Raw genomic sequence first — 22,121 nt, 5'->3', positions numbered from 1 at the left:
CCCGTATCCGTAAACTGACTGATACTCTCGTCTCGACGTGAGAGCTTCGCGAGGGAAAAAACGGGAGGGCAATGATTGCGTCTGACGTGCAATGGTGCAGCGCAATATGCACTGAATGAATTAATCTGTGCTCTTTTTATCCTTCATTTCAACTCTCTTAAAACCGAATTAAACGCAAAGGGAATTGAACGCGATTGAAATGGGCAGAGTGAAACGTTTGCGAATTAAATAACTTTCTCTGCGAATTTCGATTTATTTTCCAATTACTTAGCAAAATGAGAAAAATAAATTGAAATTATCAAATAAATATTAATAAAATATCTTATGCAAATATACTATATTTACTGGGTAAATATTTAACTTCAGTTAATTAATCTTACTCTATTTGGTATCTCATAACATCGCCGAATAAACAGCCACTTTATTAAAATAAACGAAGTTTACCGATTGGTTTGTGTTTCTGGGCGTAATTGGTTTTTTCACGATTGTTTGATTTATGGAGGATCGCGATAACGACCGCGAGAATGCCTGCTCGGACATTTATATACCAGACCGCAGATAACATGCGAATGACGTCAAATGAATCGTAAGCTTCCGTCCGTTGACCCAGCATGCAAAATTTGCCCTGAATCGTTCAAAAGGATTATTCGGTCAGAATTTGCAGACAATTGACGAATGGGGATTCCAAATGAGAGGATGAGAGACTAACATTTTGCGTTATCTCATTCCTTCTTTGATATTTAAAATATTCAGCGTACTAAATGTTATTCCAATATTTCAGCTTGATTTATATTTTATGTTTAATAAAACTTTAATTATTTGATGTAATAACATTTCATGTTTCCGCGTGGAATAAGCGAGTCTCAAAATAGATGAAATTTGTCCCGCGCCTAATCTTCATGTTATCTTCGTGATACGTAGTTGGAGACGCTGATTATGGCGCGCAGATTGATAAAGAAACATATTTTCGGTGCTCCGAGACTCCGAGATAACATTTGGCATAATGACGTCAAATATATGTACGCAAGTTCCCTATTCCTTTCCGCTGACCCGTTTCATCGACATTAGATATCCAGCACGATCTTATATTCTTGCATACTTTCGATTATATATGGCGTTACAGAAAAACAACGTTCTCCGCCTCTTTCTCAGTTAAATATTCGCCAAAATATACAACATAATAATAAAATATTTTTTAAATATTTTCTTGTATATAATATATATTAAAACATTAAAGGAAAGAGAGAAATATTTGCTTAATTAATTAATCAAACATAATAGATCGTTTCTTAAAAAAATTAATAAAGACTTGATAGAATACTTAAACAAAAATAATAATAGAAATTAAGAATAATTTTTTAAATAAATACAGAAAAGAATAAAATATAAAATGCACCACACTAGATATTCTTCTAATAAATGACAAATCCTACATAGCAAGATAGTTTTGAGCAGCCAGCAAATTAAATAAAAGTAAATGTCTCATGAAATTCACCTTTCTCTGCCTTAATGAATGTAGTATCGATTTTCTCTCAAAGAAAATTTGATCAGTAATTTAATGGGAAAATTGTTAAGACAGGAATTAAGCTTGAGAAGTGTAAATTGGTAATACGAGCTCACTTTTCAATTAATTGAAAGTAAACTTTATTTAAGAGTAAACTTTTTTTTAATATCTTGATACTTTCGGGAAATGTAAAATTGATGTCTGTCTGCACGGTAAACAAAGCAAAATCCAATCTAAATTTTGAAAAAATTTCATAAAAGCTATTTTCTAGAATATTTCCCTCTTTCTCTTTCTCTCTCTCGTGTTTTATTTGAATAGCACGCGGTATTAAATCCATCTCGTATTACAATTGGCCACTCGTGTATCTGTAACCGATACCGGCACGCGGTGTGTAAATCCCGTGAGTACAAATTATTGTACGAGCATTATCGTATTAAGTATTATATGAGCGCCGATTGAAATTGACATCTATTTGCTGGAGCAGTTCAGTGCAAGCTCGGCGTTGTCCCGAAGTGCTCCGCCATCTTTTACCGCGCTTGCATTTCGACGTAATTTCAATTCAGAGCGACCAGTTTATCACAGCAGCGAAATAAAGAAAAATGCAAATTTGTGCACACAAAGTTGTGGATCCGTGAAATGCAATACACGCTGATATTTTTCCAGAAAGACACATCGGATTAACGTTGTTTTGCAGAACTTAGTTTGTGCACAATAAACAGTTAAACGTGAAATTTATGATAAGAAGGACGAAAAATTATAAAAGTTTTGTGCTAACATTTATATAATATAATTAAATTAAGTTACAAATAATTCAAATTAATTAAAGATTAAATTCTGATTATATTAAGTGTTAAAGATACGATATAATTTTTATAATTACTCTAAATAAGCTGATAATTAAACAAAAGTACCTGCATTAATGAGAGAATTAGGGGAGAATATGATAGAGGTAAATTTAGAATTAATAGTCAAACTCTAACAAAAGAAAAAGAAAATTTTACAATTCTACAATCTTATGATATTAAAGAGATAATTCCAAAATATGTGATTTTACAATTATTAATAAATTGTTTCGTTAATGACTTCTTAGCAAATAATTTCTGTCGGCAGTGGGAGAGCTCGGAATCGGACTTCTCAGACACTGAGGACTCAAATGAGTTAGGGGCCAACGTGGGCCCCGAGATCACCACGATGGACACTATAGACAGTGTCAACAAACGAGCCACACGTGTCTTCAAGAAGTCCAGCCTCAATGGCAAGATCACGGTTTACCTTGGCAAGAGAGATTTCGTCGATCACATCACACATGTCGATCCTATTGGCACGTATCTATCATAATTAGTCCACGCGTTTTCAAACAAGAACAATGTATAGATTCTTAATTTATGTATATTATGTCACATGTATATATATCATAATATTATAGCATCATAATATCATAGCATCATAATATCATAGTATCATAATATTATAGTATCATAACATCATAATATCACAATATTACAATATCATAATATCATAGTATCATAATATAACGATTTTATGCAATTAAAAGCATTTTCTTAGGATTTCATGTTAAAAGATATTTTTATAATTTTATAGACGGGGTTGTTCTGATCGATCCTGACTACATAAAGGATAGAAAAGTGTTCGGTCATGTTCTCGCGGCGTTCAAGTACGGCAGGGAGGACCTGGACGTTCTCGGGCTGACTTTTCGTAAAGATCTCTATCTAGCGGCAGAGCAGATTTTTCCAGTGCTGCAAGGATCGCAGCCTCCCAGGGAGCTGACGCGATTGCAGGAGAGATTGATCAAGAAGTTGGGCAGTAATGCATACCCCTTTTACTTCGAGTTACCACCCCACTGCCCCGCTTCGGTTACCCTGCAACCGGCACCAGGTGACACCGGCAAACCCTGCGGTGTAGACTACGAACTGAAAGCGTTCGTAGGTGAAACGCAAGATGATAAACCGCACAAACGGTACGAATATACAAAATTAAAGAAATTATTCTTTCAAATAGAAGAAACTTTTTTTCATTTTAGAGTAAAATAAATCTCTATTAAAGAGAGATACATCAAAGATACTTTTTTCTTAATATTTCAACTCTTGTTTTAATATAAAAATTAATATTTTGATTACTAAAACAACAAATAAGTCTGGTCTTAATTATTTTATCGTAATTAAGTGTTGAAACTAATTCCACTCGTAGGAGCTGCGTGAGGCTGGCGATCAGGAAAATTATGTACGCGCCGTCGAAGCAGGGCGAGCAGCCCTCAGTGGAAGTCAGCAAAGAGTTTATGATGTCTCCGAACAAGCTGCATCTAGAAGCCTCCCTCGATAAGGAGCTCTATCATCACGGCGAAAACATAGCTGTGAACGTGCATATAGCGAACAATAGCAACCGGACTGTGAAAAAGATAAAAGTGTCGGTTAGGCAGTTCGCGGATATCTGCCTGTTCTCCACGGCGCAATACAAGTGCACCGTCGCCGAGGCCGAAAGCGAGTGAGTATTCTTTAGTTAATTACCACGCATTCATTATCAAGAGTTGAAGATATCGCACCCTGGATAATATCAAAAAAACGCCAAAAAATTTGTAATAAATCGGGGTAATGTGATTTAAAAAGCTGTTTTGACGAAAAAACCAATCGTGAATTTCATGAAAGTTAAATTTTCGTTATAAATGCCTCTTTAACTTTAATTTCTGTAACTCTTAAAGATTTTAAATAAATATTTTATTTAATTTTTCTTAGGAAATAGAGAAAATAATTGTTTAACATTAGATACAAAATTCTTTAATTTATAAGTCACGAAGATTCTCAAAAACCGCTTTTTAATCGCCATCATATAAATAGTCTTAGTTGGAAATTAACGTTTTTTAATTCAGTAAGCTAATTTAAAACTTTTTATAATTCAGGCAATAAATTTAGCGTTTTTAACGATCCATACTTTAAGCATCTATTTGCGAAGCATCGTTAGATATATATCTATAAGATTTCGAGACTCGGCGGGTCTCTGACGATGGTGACCAGCTTGAATTGCGTCAAAGTTTTTTTAGCATACAGTGAGGCGAGGGGGGGGGAGCGCGATAACATGCGATAAACAAGACTGTAACGAGCAGGAAAATAAAATTATTGCACTGGCAGTATAGGGGTAGCGCCAGGATTCACCCTGAGTAAGGTGTTTTCTCTAAGGCCGACGCTTGCCGAGAACAAAGACAAGCGGGGTCTTGCTCTAGATGGTCAGCTTAAACACGAGGACACCAATCTCGCGTCTAGTACAATGTGAGTGCGAGATTAAAGAGCTCGCTGTTTCCCTCATTACTCTCTCACCTTCTCTGCCGGGTACTAAGGAAGAAAAAAAAGAAATGACGGAGGCTGGAAGCCGAATACGGTTCGCCGACTACGATCGTTACGATATCTCATGGCGAATGTCCGGATTTTATAGGAACTCATCGTGTTCAAGTGCTATAAAAGACGAAGCGTAATAAGAGTGTGCTATCAAATTGCTTTTTAGAATAGCTTTACAATGTTACTGAGAGAGACAAAATTTGCTGAGATACTAGACTAGATCGTTTTAACAGCTTTCAAATTAGATTACATTAATCTCAATAGTCTTTCAGATATTATAACATAAAAAAGTCGTTACTCTATAACTAAAATATGCAAAAAATCGAGTCTTTAAACACATAAAGTAATATAATTTAAAAATCAATTAATTTGCTTATAAAAAAATAAAATAAAGAATTAAATTTGGTTGAATTCTTTTTTATTCAAGACATCAACTACTTTGCTTTTCGTTAATAAGTTGATCTTAATAAGAAAAATTACAAAATTGATAAGAAATATTAAAGGACAAGACCAGCCTCCTTGTTCATTCTCTTTTTTTTATTAATGCAAAAAAGTAAAAAATGGAATGGCAGCATTTTCTTGGTGATTTGTGCTGGGGATTTTGAACGCGGTGGCCTGTAATCACGTATGGATCTCGATCGGTGGTGGTCTCATTTCTTCTGCAAAGCTCCCTCTCTCTCTCTCTCTCTCTCTCTCTCTCTCTCTCTCTCTCTATCTCTATACACATTATTCCTTCTTTCTCTCCCCTTTCCCATATTAAATATATTTCTAGATTCTGTTTTCTTTCCGTGTACTAAAATATATTTTACGAATTCTAAAAGTAAATTTTTCTGCATTAATATGTAACTGTAAATGTCTCACACCCTACGTAACCCTTTCATTAAGCACTAAAGGTATTGTGAAGCCCTCGTCCTGTTCTCGTCTTTCGCAATCGTAGTCTGTATCACAGCGTGAGGCACAAGCTGATATATCGTACTATCACGAGGTTTATGAGTGTTACAGAAAACATAATTTATTTGAGTTGTTTACGTGTCATACTGCCGTATTTTAATTAAATATTTTAATTAAATCATAATATGCTCGGTAGAAAATTGAAATTCTGCGAAACTTCTCTCGGCTTAGATGCGCAGGAGTATTATAATATGATAGTTATCACTGAATTAAAATAACAAATCATAATCAAATATTGATTAATATCTTGATCTTTATTATTTGTTATTTTTATTTAGTGATAACCATTGTATTATAATACTTCTGATGATAATCAAGATATCGATTAATATCTTGATTAGCATCAAACAATTTTTATGTATTTAAAGATAACAAATTTATTTGGAAAGTGTATATATTTATCTGGAATATTTATTTGGAAATTGTATCTAAATGCGTTTTTTGCTCCTTTAATACACATACATAAATTAATATTGAATATTAAAAATGTTAAAGAAGATAGTTTATGGATGAATATCTTGTCAAAATTGCGCGTATCGCGATACGTTTCGCGAATTGATCGATGCGAGATCTCGGCCCGCAAGTAGGTATAGCAGCACGTTAACACTCATGCTGGTTGTGTGTTCAAATGTCAGGGAGGGATGCCCGGTGGGCCCGGGTTTCACGCTGAGCAAGGTGTTCACCTTGACACCCCTTCTGGCCAACAACAAAGATAAATGGGGGCTCGCCCTCGACGGCCAACTCAAACACGAGGACACCAATTTGGCGTCCAGCACCCTGTAAGGACGCGATGCCTGAAATTGAGCCTGTGACACATATGCAGACACATGTCTAGACATTGATACGCCGTACCGTTTCGGTCGCGCATTTAGCGCCGCGAAGGATAATGTCCAAAAATTATGAAAGTTTGACACCTGAGCTTGACATATAGTGTTTCCTAAACTTTCAACAGCTTGACAGACGCGTAGCAGTTGAACGACAGAGATCTATACTATTGAATATTTAAACACGTGTTATAGAGGAGACCGGGGCTCGTTGGCACCGTTTTCACAATTTCGGCATTTGAGTTTTTAAACAACTAATTTTTATGATTAAACAGTACTAATATAATAGAAAGAACCTTTCTTTACATTTTCATGCCAAGAACGCTCCTGTATACTGTATAGTTTCTTTGTAATAAGTGAAATACGAACAAGCTGCATTGTAGCCAACTTGCCCCGATATTAGGATAAGCGACAAAGGTCCATGTTAAATTAATGAAAACACAAAGTAATAGAAACACAAAACGGGTAACAGATATGTACTTCTTGATAAAGATTGTATCTTTTAAAGTTATTTTATAATAATCGAATAGCAAAATGCTGTTACAGAAAAACAATTGTAAATTATTTTAGATGTAGCTTTTTTCAATATAAAAATATTAATATAAATATATATCTAGCTTCTATCAGCATTGTAGGTAGCAAATCACATGCTCGCACAGGTCCCACGCGCGCGGCAAAAAGACAAGTTAAGCATGCCTTCATATGAGTCAACATACCCCATCCCTACATGCGTTTGATTTCAGTCATTTTCTTACAATAAATTACTGTTGTTCCTCAAAATGACATGTCGTATAGTAACAGAAATTTTTCTTTTAAACTTTTAACTAATAATACGTCACTTTGATTTACTTTTCAAGCTGAAGAGCATTAATACGATATTTTGAAAGGCTCGAAAATTTACTTGCCACTTCTTGAATTAGAGTTTTCTCTTTTTCTATTGTAATACTTTTTTGATTTAAATAAAACTTTGGGAAAAGTACATATATATCATAAAAGAGATATTTTGTGATAACTTTTCCATTATTTCTTTCGCTATAAATACATAAACGGAACACATTACCAACTTTCCTCTTGTGCCAACGAGCTCCGGTCTCCCTTACATACATATTTATTTAATAAAAGAGGGAAATAATAAAATAGAAAGTTTTGTAGGAATATTATTTTTGTATTGAGGTATACTGTATGAACTTTGCTATTAAAATAAGAAAAAATTTTTACAACTCGTAAGAATTTTGTAAACATGTATGGGAAAATTTTGTTAGGTATAATTAAAAAAAATATGTATAGATATTTAATAAATAGATTTAATAAAATATTTCTACAAAAATCCAAGAAAATTTTTGTAATATTAGAATATCATTTAGACACATAAATTATTAGATTATAAATTATTATAAAAACTATTTTAAGAATTTCTTTAAGTATATAATAATTAATTATCCACGAAGTTAAACATAAACAGAAATTATTTAAATAGAAAAGTTGTGTTTAAGAAACACTGAAATTCAACACGGGCGGGAAAATTTTCCAAACGAGCGCTAAATGCGGGATTGAGAATGCGGACGGCGTATTTTTTTACACACGTGTCGTTCACGCACGCAACGCGCAGCTGAATACACCTTTGGGAATTTCTCATTTTCGTGCGCAACGCTTTCCACACAACGGCCGGAAAATACATGTTGGCTGCCTGCAACGAAGCTTTTCTCAACGATCGATCGATCGAGATGGCGAGCGACTGGCTCAATCATTGTCGAACGACGTGTAATTTCTGTTTTTGCGAGATTCGCACTCAAACTCACTTGGGAATCGTTCCTCCCGTGCATCCTGAATTTCTTAGACCCGGATCCATGGACGTCCATAAACGGAAGAGATTTTAAGATCAATAGCTTTCCAGGATTTTTTAATAAAATAAAATTCGATGAATCTTGAAATCCATGGATTCTGAGATCCGATTTTAATTCTTTCGATACCATCTTCATGACGTTTTCTGACATTGACAAGGTTCTAAAATTAATCTGAATTATGATTTTAATATTTAATATTGGCATACAACATCTTAAAGAATAAATTTGATTATTTTTCTGACAAAACACGTAACGTTTTATCTTTTGGCATTACGTAAAACTAAACTCGGCGACCTGAATACATAACTAATTGTTTTGCAATAGAAGAAGCCTTCGTCTTCTCTGTTATCTTCTTTTTGCCCCGAATAAAACTTTTTGAACTTTTGCTGGGTCATATATTTTCCAATGGTACCGGAAGGATTAGGAAATTGCGATCCAAGAGATTTAGGATGTAAGATACCCCTAAAGCAAAAAAGTTTAAACCGAAATCCCATCCTCCTGCTTGTGCTCGTAAAAATATGGCATCGCCACCGCATTGTGCCTGCATGGACAAATTAGAAATTGTTCATTTTTTGCTGCGAAGCTGTATGAATAGCTTGACTAAAAGATATGTACGTGATTACTGCTTTATATAAATGTTTAAATAAATAGTACTGTAAATGTATAAATTGCCGCTTGCTTCTATCTATTTGCGACTAATCGAGTTAATTTACAATTCTTTTCTTGTGTTGCTTTCCATCGTTGTGCATGACGCCATTACACACAATTAATTTTGCATGAGCTTTCATGTAGCGTTTACATTAATCGTTTATAATGCGTTATAATGACAACAGTAAATATAATTTGCAGTGTGGTTGACCCGGCGCAGCGTGAAAACCTTGGCATAATTGTCCAGTACAAAGTTAAAGTCAAACTGTGCCTCGGTGCTCTAGGAGGGTAAGTGATTAGTCATTACCTATTTAACACGTTGACTATTAACTCTCGCCACTCACCTGGGGTCGTTTTTGATCTCATGCAGCACTTAAAAATAGCAACATTTTATCGAAGATAATGATTCCGAATAGTTATTTTTATAGAAATATATTTATACTTTTTGTTACTTTTGATTTCAATAAAAATGGTTTCATATATTAAAACTCCTTTTTTCAATAAAATGAGTAATTATAAAGTGAGGTCAGAAATGACCCCAGGTGGGTTATATGAAATTCTAAAGTAGGAGGGGGTGAGGGTTAAAGGAATGACCTAAAACAGTCACTCAACGTAATAATAATTTTTTTACAACAACTGTAAAAAGAGTATTGCTAAGTGAATACTTTTAGATTGAGTTAATGGTTTTAATTTTGACGGACAACACTAATCTAACAATAAGATACTCTAAGATATTCTAAGGTCGGTATTAATATAGTCAGATCTTATATTTAAGATCGTCTTAAATCTGGTCAAAGGCAGTCTTAAGATTCCATCCAACTAATGACCATATTAATATCTTAAGACATTACTTAAGACGGTCTTGAAATAATACCGGACTAAATACCATGAAATAATACCAACCTAAGATTTTTTCAAAAATTTCCTAAGAATTTTTAGAATAACAAATTTAACACTTCTATTTAATATTACTATTATATTCTGATCAATAGAGAATTAGTCGCGGAACTGCCCTTCATTCTGATGCATCCTAAACCGGAAGAAGAGGAACCAGTGCCGTCCACAGCTCGACCAAGCCCTACGCACAAAACTGAAAGCGGGGAAGTTTCGCTTGACACAAACCTTATTCAATTGGATGCGTGAGTAACTTAAAACAATTTCGAAGAAAGTACAATTTTTGAAAAAATTATGAATTTGTGATTAGTAAATCGATAAAACCTTATTTGAAGTTTTACGAATGATTATAGATATATTTTCTAAGTCGGAGAGTAAAATATCACTCAAAACGTGTGAAAATTGAGCCTGTGCACTTCGAGTGATTCGCCATTCTCAGAAAGAGTAAAATTGCGCTCTACAAGTTGGAGTGTAATCGCACTACATTTGAGTGAAAGGGCACTCTTTTCGAGTGCAGTAGATCAATGTCTGTAGGAGTGAATTATGTCATTCTACAATTTTGAGTGGAAAATTGTCAGTTAGAGTCATTTATCAGTTTATTTTTAATGAATCATTATTCACTATAGCTTTGGAGTGAGATCGTATCACTCCGGTAGAGTAGCCGCTTTAAAAATTTGAGTGAAAAATTCACTCTTACCTTATGAGTGCTTGTATTTATATACTCAAATTAAAGTAAAAACCCTCTTTTTTGGAGTAACTATCGCAATCACTTTAATATATTACCTAGTGGCGACACTATGAGATTTTAGAGAGTATATAATGCAGTTCTCTTCTGACTATTTTCTGATTTGTATATCTATTCTCAGGGAGGCAGATGGCGACGACGATATAATCTTCGAAGATTTCGCTCGTTTGAGGCTGAAAGGCGAAACAGAAGCTTGACCGTGTTCCGCTGACACCTTGACACGTATCGATCAAGTGACTTTGACGCCACCATGCCGCACGCAAGACGGAAGTTGCACAATTTCGCCAATGATGCCAATAGTAGCTATGTCGCAGCAACAAACTTAAACGACATTAGTGTTCAACGACGTTATTGCTGTTTATTGCTGCGGTATATCATTGCTACCCTTAAACGCAAAATGTCGATAACGATGTTCCACCGTTTTGGCACATTAAAATTTATTACAGTAGTTTAATGAAAAAGATAAAAGAGTAATAGTTATTAAAAAGAAAAAAGTATATAAGGGAGAAATTTTTCGAGCTGTTCACATTTTTTGTGCAATTTCAGATTTTTGCGTAATATAAAAAAAACAACGTAAATTGGAAATGTTATCGAGAAACTTCTTTTTCAACAATTGTCATTTTTACACTGCAAATCCAAGTGTTATTTTAGCCGAAGCTAACACATTTTAACCCGTTGTGGTCACATGGGGTCCAGTGGACCCCAGGCTTTTTTTTTTATTTTTTTCTTAAAAGTATATTATTTTGAGAGTAAAACGCACAAAGTTTTTTTACTCTATCTCAAAAAATTTTGATGAATATTTTTGTGAAAAAAATCAAATTTCTCGAAAAAAAAATTTTTTTCTCGCGTTTTTTCAACATAAAAAAATTTTTTAAATTATTGGATTATCAAGAGGAAGTCATAAATTAATTCCAGTTCAAGGTTTGAGTCGATACATCAAAAAAGAACGCAAATGGAAACTGTTGTGGGGTCCATTGGACCCCGTGTGACCACTACGTTATTTTTAGGAGGTGTGACCACAACGGGTTAACTAACTCTTCTTACACATCACGTCATTTAACACAATTGAACACATTAACTTTTAATTTAATACAATTAAACGTATTAAATGACGTAATTTAATATAAAGAAACATGTAAAAAGAGCTTCTGTCTAATGTGTCATTTTTAGACGTTTATGCGTGTAAAAATAACACGCTTGGATTTGCAATGTATTGATTGTCGCGAAAGTAATGAAAAATACATACAGGAAGTTGAAATTTCTCAAGAGCAAACAGTTTTCTTGTTTGTTTTTAAGCTAGCCTACATATTATATTTATGAAACAATTAACAAATGAAATAACTAAATAATTAATTAAGCCATTTTTGTGGCACATGCTCTTTATTTAATCATGATGATAATTTTGATTTGTGAGGAAGCGGCGGATTTTGTAATTAACATTCACGAATTTTTCATTAACATCGTCGCCATTTTTACGCTCTGGATCAGAAGACTGATTTTAGGAAGAACATCCAAGAATCTAGCCAATGATGTATTTATCGTTAAATTTTTAACAATAAAAGAGAAACCTATTGCAGATGAAATCTACAAAATTCGGTATCTTATTCTTCAAAAATTACAATTTTAAAGTTGGTATTAATTCAATTATTTAATCAATTATATAAATCACAGATTAATTCAGAAAATATTATTTAATTACCACATAATTCAATTAAAGCTATTAATTAAAATTATTTCACAATTAATTAAATACGGGATTTATATACATAAATCCGAGAATGAAATTCTTTAGATTTATAAGCCATTATTGCGATTCTTTAAACATGGCCAGTACACTGTCTTTAAGTTACACTAGCGCACAGGATATTATCAATTTATTTTAATAATGCAGAGTAAATATATATGTTAGTGCACATTGCAAAGATTGTTTGCGTAAATGGGATGATCAACGCTTTCTTGCTCCTCGTATAAATTTTGCAGAATTAAAATCTAATTTATGTTGTCAACATAAATAAAGAATAATTAATCGTAAAACCATGTAGGATGAAAAAGCTATTTTATATTTATTGCGCTTCTTCGGCATGGAAAACTACAATAGTTAATTTCCGACAACGAGAGAAATATTTTGTAAAGAGTCAAACTCTAGAAAATCCATTTAGAAGAGTTTAATGCAATAATTTAATTATACTTGATGCACGAAACAAGATACACGAAAATATGCAGAAAAAAAAGGAAAGTCGGAGTTTAGAAATGCAGATGTCAATTCATAGATGTATTTATGGATAATTTGTAGAACTTGGTAATATTGTATGAGATTTGTAATATTAATCTGTTTCATGTCCCTTTTCCAATTTTACAATCAATTATTAAGTTAAGACGACGAGCACTGTTTATTCGGGAATATCGACTCCGATTGCACATTTTCAAGACTGTTCGAAAATTCGATTTTCGCATCTTGCAATGAAATATATAAACGCATAATCTCGGCTCGCTCGTATTTAAAATAATTAGCAGTTTGATATTGATTGCCTAATTAAACGTCGAACGTCGGACACAAAAAGATTTTTGCTGTAAGATTAAGTTAGGAAAATCATCAGATAAACTTCGTCATCCAAAAGTAAAGTTATCGCGGTGATTGTTACGATAATTAGTGTTACACATGGTTACATCTCTACTTTTGTATAAAATTTTTTGAAAAAAATCTTTTTTCTAAATTTTAGAAGTTACTTTTAATATTGTTAGTACGATAGTACGATATATTTTTTTGCCTTTATGATATTCTACTTTTTTACTATTTATGAAATTTTAATAATCAAGAATACAAAGAAAAATTATATTTTAAAATGTAAACTTAAATTATATGAAATCTCTCAGAGTTTAATCACAAATTTTCTTTAAACGAAAGATTTACAATTGAATATTAATTTTAAATTACAACAAAATGAAGTCAACAATGAACGGTTCACGTTGGCAACGAAGATAAATTGACAGTGAACGTAAATTGACGTTAATTAAAATGGTGAAAGTTGCAAAATCACAAAAGCTGTAAACAAAATTGTACACGTATGTATGCGTGCGTGCGTATGTGTGTGAGTATGTATACATGTAGGAGGCAAAGAAAAAATAGTATTTTTTATCACTTTAGCATTTATGAACTGTATCTAGACGAAATAATCAAGTATGTGGTCTACGCTTTTTTTCGCGCGTTTAATGTTAAACGAGCGATGAAAATGCGGCCGTATTTCCTCATACCAAAGCCAATATCTCCGTTTCCTAAAAGAAAATGCTTCTCGAGAAAGGTATTAATAGTACATATATATAAAATTCGCGAAAATAAAAAAAAGTCTATTTAAATCTGTAATCTAAACTTAAAGAGATTTTCGAAATAAATACATTTTTTGTATAAAAAATTTATTAGTACTTGACAAATTGTTAATTTCTTTTACACATATATAAATTTAACAAAAATATTATTAAAATACACAAATTGTATTAAAAGTTTATATTATATTATATTATTTAAAAAATATAATATATCTTTTGTATATTTTTTTTCAGTTAATCTTATACGGTAACTTAATTATTGACTGTCCAACTATAGCTGTTTGTTTAGAAAATCTCTTAATTTTTTAAACTTATTTTCGTAAAAAAAAATAGGAACATTTTCGTAAACGTGCATGTTCAACGAACGTAGTTATTTAATTAAGGGACGAACTTTTGCGATTGATGCGGCGAATGTCGAATGTCGACACTTGAATTATCGTTTTAAGCGATACGTATGAGTGTGCATATGTGCAGGCTTATATAATACTGAGAGTATATTTTATATTCGCCCGCGGGCGCGCGCATATTTTTTATATGATCGCAAGCGGTAGATCATTAACAGTTTTTATTGTGATTGTTGGAATCACAAGGGAGAATTACACCGCGCACAAAACCGAGAGAGATAAATAAAGTCAATAAAGGATACCGTCTCTATAATTCTAATATTGAGATTGTTTTCTTGTAATACAAGAAGACCATATCGCATACAGAGTGTCACAGAAGAACGCAAACTTTATCAACTTAACCGTAACACAAAGTCTGATCTCATTATTTTCCGTGCAAATTTAAATTGTAATTATTTTGTCATTATGTACGTAAAGTTGCATATTTGATGTTGTAATTAATTACATGTAATTGATATGAAACATTTAACTTAATACTTTATCGACAAGAGAGAATTCTAAAATTGCAACTTTAAGAGTTACAGTTTTTAACGCGACATTTTTGGGACCCTCTGTATTTAACGAATCACTGCGAAAAAAAGGCAAACGATTACGCTTCTTTGATATAACGCATTTTGCACCTGGAAACTCACATTTCTCTCATTTATATCCCAGTTTAAATAGAAATTGTATTTCTGTGCGAACAGGAAGTCGTTGTGATTGAGCCGTGTAACGTAATGCGGATATGCATTGTCAGAATGATTGTATCATGCGATATAGGACAGTAATTAATTAATTACACTGCCCAGATAGCCAAGCGTGATAGAGCATATTGAGCAAACTAATGCATTGCATGTGTTTTCACATATTTGCTGTAAATTTGCTGACATCGAAATAGAACACGTTACAAATACTGCTACATGACTGCTTATACATGCAATCAGTTGACGCAATTTCAAGAGCAATCGGTTCGCAATATTGATACGTTATGTTGTCTGCAACATGTCATGCTATCACAAATCCCTCACAAATTGATGCTGTTACGTTGCAATCAATTCAGAAATATAATTCATATGAGTTTAACCCGACAAGCATAATGCTGTCTCACCTTGTCCCGGTTTGTCAAAATTAGTTGTTTAATTTGTTGGCAACATGGCAGCAAACTCACAGCATTTGGCTATCTGGGTGAACATAAATTGCATAAGTTAGAGACAAAGTTAGAGACAAAGGAAAGAAGAACAAATAAAAAAGGAAGTGTTATGGTTCTTTGCAGCTGTTACACGTGTAAATCATAAGAGAAGAGAGAGAGAGAGAAAAAGCCATTATTGCTAACTTGTACATTGTACTAGAGTTGACTTATTTATTGAAGCCGCGTGTTGTTAGTTAGCAAACAAAGTCGTGTACGTTCATGATCGTTCGTCGTTCACTCGTGAATAATCCGTTTTGTATGTAAAAAAGATTACAAGAGAATTAATGAAAAAAAAGAGACAGAGAGAAAAAAGGAAGAAAGACGCGAGAGTGCGAGAGTGCGTGTATGTAAAGTAAATGGCATGGAGTAAATATAAATATATATATTATATATATATAAATATATATATAATATATATATATATATATATATATATATTTATATATTTATATATATGTATATATATGATGCATAATATATTATATATGTAAAAATCGTGTATTCTCGTATTGTAACTAGCTGTAATAATTTAATAAATCCTGTATATCGAAACTGTATAAGTCCTACATGGTCTTTTTAACATTTATTACTCTGAATTTTATATTACTCCTTTTATATAATCTATAAAATTTCTTTCATACATATTTTAATAGTTCATTACAAAAATATTTAATTGCAATAATCGTAGTTAGTTTAATAACTATCATATTTTATTAAGATCTATAATGTAATTATTTAGTAATAAGACAACACAATATTAGAACATTTTTGCAAAGTTTTTCAAACTTTCCCAGATGACTTTACTATAAATATACATGCAAGATAGGTATCACGATACTGTTGCTCAAGCTTTCGGAAGTTGGAAAAGTTTCTTAATTGGCGAAATAACGTGCAATTAACGAAGCAGCTTTGTCTAATTCGGAAGTTCTCTTCCTTGGCGAAATTAAATGCACGTCTTGTTAACGCAAAAGCGTTCTTCTCTTTAAGACGCTGAGATTCTTCAAAATTAGCAATATGTTGTTTGCATTTAAAAGTTCTTATTTATAAATGTAAATAATATGCAAGAAAATTAATACACATACACAAACATTTTAAATTAATTTTAATAAACAATAAATATAATTGAAAAATTTATAAGGAATATTTTTTTGCAAATTTAATGTTAATACGTTAAATAGAATAAATCACTTTTACTTCGCCAGTTAAATAATAAACAACAATGGAAATATTAATCGACTCTACTTGCTATTATACGACGATAATCGAACCAAATCGTGGTCGTATTGTCTTGGCGATTATAATGGCCAGTAGAGTCGATTAATATTTCCATTGTTGTTAATACGTTAACGTAAAGGTAATACTAAATTGCAGGTATAGTAATATTATGACATAATAAATAATTCTGAAGCAGTTTAAGCAACTATCACAATTTTAACTTTGAAACAAACTCGAACACGAAGAAAAGATATTCGAACCTCTGCTGCGCGGTTTCCAAAGTAATTTGCTAACCGCGGAGAGGGAGAGAGGTTTTGGATCTGAGCCGAGGGTGAATTCGCCATTTTATTCATGTAGAAACTTTATTCAGATTTAGTCATCTTTCGTCGCAAATTCTGGTCATAAATCGCGGCGGTATGGAGCGAAAAAACGAAGAAATAAAAGAAGAAGAAAAAGAGAGCGCGATGACACGTCTACAACACGAGAAGTTCCGGAAAAATTACTCGGCAGAAAAGAAGAAATCGGCTGCCGTGACGAAATAAGAGGAAGCTCGTGATAATGGAAAAAAAGAGTGCAGGGCCAAGGAGCAGAGAAACGGAAACGAAAGGAAAATGAAAAAACACGGCGGAAGGGGGAGACACGGGATAAGGGAGGTTCGGGTGGCGCGCAAATTTTACCGCTCTTCCGTCTCGCTTCCATCCCGCTCTCGTCTCTCCTTTCATCTCTCATCACGCAGCCTCCATAGCCTTCCTTTTCAGTATGATCCGCGCGGTCCGAGCGTGAGCATCTAGTCCAGATTGTTACCCCGTTGTCGCGTTACTTATTTTATTTCCGCGTAAAAAACTGAATTTTGTGAAGAGAATTAAAGTTGATTTTAATTTAAAATGAATATCTTTTAATTATTTCTAATAAATATACTTAGAGACAAATGTTACAAAGAGACGTCACATGTTCTCTACGGAGTTTAACTGACTTTTTCATATAATAGTAAACTTTTTAAACGTTTATTGGTAACGTAAAGATGTAAAAAATAATCTGCCAGGCACGTTTAATAATGTCTTTAATAATGTCTGATAATTTATTATTGATTCGTCAATTTTGTTCGAATCTTCTAAATTTTCGTATGTTCTATAAAACATTTATACTGTACTATTTGCATTAGTTATCAATTTTATTATGCTGTGAATTTAACGTGGCATTCACATTGTGAATTTAATATTACTCTACTAAAAGTTGAGTTTGACGAATTTAATTTAACTAGATACTTGATCGCTACATATTACATACGTTGTTTTATTGACTTTTTAAAGAGATTAGCTAATCCTTTGTTATGGTAATTTTGATCGGCATTATTTACACACTAAAACAAATTTTCAGTGAAATCTTTGTCAATTTTCACGTTTAGAACCTTTGTTTTCGTCTAACTTGCGAAATTTCTAAATTTTTATGTTATAAAACTTAATAAAATTTTATTCGCACTGCAAATAGAAAAAAATGACACAAATTACTCATACTAAATTTTGTAAACTAAAATAAAATAAAGTGAATTTATATTGGATTCTTAATTAATAGTTTCCATTGAAATCGTTAACTTAATAACTGGTTAAATCATGCCAATGAACTTTGTCGTTATATATATCACTGATAATAATTTTTACACAGATCTTTATTGACATTGCTGGTAGATAGCACAAAGTTTCCAGTATGAAAATATCGAATATAAAGCTTCAAATATGTTTCAGTTTCTCTGTGATTAACAATTTCGATGTTGATTTACCGAGATTTGTTCGGATCCCGAACTTTTTGAGCTGTCACGCATAAAAAGTCGATACTTTGCTATTCAAATATCGAGCGAGCCACACGAGATTTAATAAACCCGATCGGCCGAATTCATTTTGAGATATCGAGGTGCTGTGAAATTATACGATACAGATTCGATATAGATGGTTAAGTTTCGTATAGGCCCGAAGGTGACACGCGATACTGAAATTCAAACCCCCTTCAGCGGTTTCTTAGCAAGAATTATCGTTAATGCCATGTTTAAAATTAAATATACTGGCAATCAAGCTCTCAATCATAAATCTCAATAATTATATATCTTTAAATATATAATTAAACTTTTAAGAGCTTGTTCGTAAGTTTTCTTCATTTTTAATTGTTTTATAATATATAAATTAATTGACATATAGTATCAGCAAAAAATATAAATTAAATAAACAATTAAATAATATTTCCAATAAAATATACTCTTCCAATTGTGCACAATAAATTAATTAAATGTTGAATTTTTGATAAAATGGCAAAATTGTTCCAAAAAGAAGTTTATCTGTGTAATTCTTTCAAAATCGTAATTTATTTAAAATATATTAATCATATTTAATATGTTATATTAATCATTTTCTTAAACTTTTATTATAGAAATGTCAATCTCACGTTTGTCAGAAAATTTGCAACTAAAAAGGCAGAGAAAAATGCTTCCCGTGTATATCTAGTGCCAGAGAAAATTCACTCTATAGACTCATCTGGCCTTCGATGGCTTTTTACTTGACATTTTTGGCGGAAATTGCCTCACTCGAAGTCTCTCAGAGAATTTGCGAGAATAAACCTGATAAATGCTGGATTTCTTCTGTAAACTTCTAACATTTAATAAATTATAATTTATAAAAGGCGTAACATTTTATGAGAGGAGGGATGAAGATATAATAGCTCATAGACAAGTGAATAAACATTTATCACGGTTTTGTGTGAAACGCGAGTAAAAATTCCGTGAAGAAAGTGTAAAATGCCGGTTGTGTCTGAAATTCAGACAATGAACTATTTACCGAGAACGAAACAAGAGAATCAATGATGTCGAGAGACGAACAGTAGAAATTGGAAAAGTAAGTGCAATCGTATATAACATCATATAATCGATCGAATGCGATATACTGTTTCTTTGCAGGATTCGTTTACAGATTATGTTCGTTGCAGAACTGCTTCATTTATCACAAACATAAAAATATATATAGATACATAAAAATAATAAAATGATATTCTAGATAAATATCTTTTTAATTACAACTTCTTTGAAAAATTTTATGGACGTACAATACATTCTTTTTTTTTAATTCTTTGATTTTCAAAAAAAAATATATTTAAATTTACTAAAATAATAATATTTTAATATTACACATCTTTTTCCAGATATTTTGTTGAATATAGTTATTAAATCTAACAAAGTATATTGTTATATTTATTACTCTTAGAATTATTATTTAAGCCCTTGTTAGAATTTTTATTTGATTTAAAAGCTAAACTGGAGCTTCAAGATAAGGTCCAAGATGCTATAAAAATCTATTGAAGGATGCTAGAAGAATCTAGGGTACGCTAAGCATGCGTGATTTTGTTGCGAAGAAGGAAATTCTCGTCATTGGAGCGTGATTTTTTAAGTGCTATCACTTACGTAGATGCAATTCGATTAGCCGCATCTACGCGCGAGACTGATTAGTCGCGATCCCTTTATCGGGGATCAATAGCTGTATAGCTATTGATCTCGTTGCAACATATACCGTGACAAAACCCTGAGTCTTCTCGTAAGCCGTTTACATTTGGCGGAAGTCCGACATTTCTTATTAGCTACTGAATCGCATAGGACAACCCAAGACTGCTTTACTATCATCCCATTTTTTTAAGACAGAGGAAACAATTTAATAAGCTTTATATCATTTTGACTGATCTATTTTGGTATTTCTTACATAACAAAGAACATTACTTATTTTATCTCCTAATTTTTTTGCTTTTTATTTTATTCATATATATATAATCCCCTTTTTCTTAGTTTTTATTTTTTTTTACTTTGCATTTTATTTTACTTGCGTGTTTCAGTTTACTTGCATGTTTAATTTACTTGTTAATATTACGAATTTTCTGTTCAATAAAAGGACATATATAGACCAAAAAATACTGTAGCGACTTAAATGTGAAGTAATAAATTCTGGTTTTTGACCATAAAAAGCCGAAATAACTGAATTACTATCGACCATATCTCGGAATCCGCTCTTTCTTTCTCTCTCTCGACAAAATTAACGTGAATCATCGCGATTGATGACGTCATTCTATCGAAAAAAAATCGATTATTAGCGCGAAGCGCCGCGTATATTATTAAAAATTAATCTATTCGAGGAATCCGGGAAATTCTGAAGTTAAAAATATGTAACACATTTTTAATTTTGAACAGAAAAATTATTGTCTTAATTTACTATTTAATAAGTTATGATTTATTAGTTATGATTAAAACATTTATTCTTTTCGTGAATTTTAACAAATTTTCCGAATAAATATTTATCCATAATAATATTAAATTATGACTAGGATTAATCAAATTGCATTGCCGTAATAAAAATGATTTTTGTGAATTATATATAACCTATAGGAGCAATAAATAATATATTTTACTGATAATTAAAATCGGATAATTAAAATTTTAATCAACTGATATTTGCGGCGAATTTAAAGAGATCAAAATAAATATTTCTTCACGTTAATGAGAAGATTACTCAATATTAATGCTTAATTCCAGTAAGTCCAATAAGCTTTAATAATAATGTGGTAACGGTTAAAAGAAGACAAGCGAAATAGCAATTAACAGATACGACTTTAATTATCTTGTACTAGATTTTGCAGATATACATTTTCATATTTTAATATTCAGAATGCTTCTGACTAATGTCTTAATGAACGACAAGTTTACAGAGTCTACAACTGTGTTCAAAATAAAATAAGAAAATTTACTTCAACGTAAACTTCGTTTAATCACACAGTAATATTATAGCTGTTTAAGAATATTAATAAGTAAACAACAATTAGGAGCGATAAGAAAGAAAAAAAGGTATTTTTCAGGAATTTTTTGTAGGAAAACACGAAAAACGCATATAACGTTAAACTTTGCATGTTTTTTTAGCTTTATTTTAAGAATTTATTTTTATTTTTTAAGTAACAAATACGCTCTTCTTTCTTATGTTATACTCTGGTCACTAGGAGCTCGCAAGACAAAACGCGTATGGACGGTGTGAATGACTCTAGCTATTCTAAGTAACAAAGAACATTATTTTATTTTATTTTGTATGTAAAACGCAAAAACTAAAAATTTTCTTATTCAGGAGAAGTGTGACTATCGTCTGAACTAGAACTAAACTAATATTTTTATTCTGGATAAAATGGCGGTTTTTCTTATTAAAAATGTTTTAGTTTTTCTTCAAAATTGTGTTAGTATTT

General features: G+C 32.0%; 2 protein-coding genes across 18 annotated transcripts in view; both read left to right on the top strand.

Annotated features, from left to right (window-relative positions):
- Positions 1 to 16,217, top strand: part of Krz (beta-arrestin protein kurtz) — a 28,851-nt gene extending 12,634 nt beyond the window's left edge. For 2 of the 3 annotated variants that reach the window (XM_071794149.1, XM_071794148.1), the window contains exons 2-9: positions 2,615 to 2,825; positions 3,107 to 3,482; positions 3,713 to 4,006; positions 4,648 to 4,785; positions 6,438 to 6,581; positions 9,320 to 9,406; positions 10,111 to 10,257; positions 10,879 to 16,217. In XM_071794149.1, coding sequence (XP_071650250.1) covers positions 2,696 to 2,825; positions 3,107 to 3,482; positions 3,713 to 4,006; positions 4,648 to 4,785; positions 6,438 to 6,581; positions 9,320 to 9,406; positions 10,111 to 10,257; positions 10,879 to 10,954 — 1,392 coding nt within the window. In that variant the 5' untranslated portion in view covers positions 2,615 to 2,695 and the 3' untranslated portion in view covers positions 10,955 to 16,217. Of the gene's footprint in view, positions 1 to 1,981; positions 2,454 to 2,614; positions 2,826 to 3,106; positions 3,483 to 3,712; positions 4,007 to 4,647; positions 4,786 to 6,437; positions 6,582 to 9,319; positions 9,407 to 10,110; positions 10,258 to 10,878 lie in introns of those variants that run through there. The other variant, XM_071794147.1, reaches the window with a different exon arrangement.
- A 1,348-nt stretch (positions 16,218 to 17,565) lies between these two features.
- The window catches only part of 5-ht2a (5-hydroxytryptamine receptor 2A), a 32,464-nt gene continuing 27,908 nt past the window's right edge, over positions 17,566 to 22,121 (top strand). For 13 of the 15 annotated variants that reach the window (XM_071792745.1, XM_071792747.1, XM_071792737.1 and 10 more), the window contains exons 1-2: positions 18,392 to 19,002; positions 19,287 to 19,747. The gene's annotated coding sequence lies outside the window, so the exon portion shown is untranslated. Of the gene's footprint in view, positions 17,856 to 18,391; positions 19,003 to 19,286; positions 19,748 to 22,121 lie in introns of those variants that run through there. The other 2 variants (XM_071792739.1, XM_071792734.1) reach the window with 2 other exon arrangements.

Source organism: Temnothorax longispinosus, chromosome 11 (genome assembly GCF_030848805.1).
Source record: "Temnothorax longispinosus isolate EJ_2023e chromosome 11, Tlon_JGU_v1, whole genome shotgun sequence".
Lineage (NCBI taxonomy): Eukaryota > Metazoa > Arthropoda > Insecta > Hymenoptera > Formicidae > Temnothorax > Temnothorax longispinosus.
The sequence above is the reverse complement of the archived record's forward strand: the minus strand, read 5'-3'. Positions and strand labels throughout refer to the sequence as shown.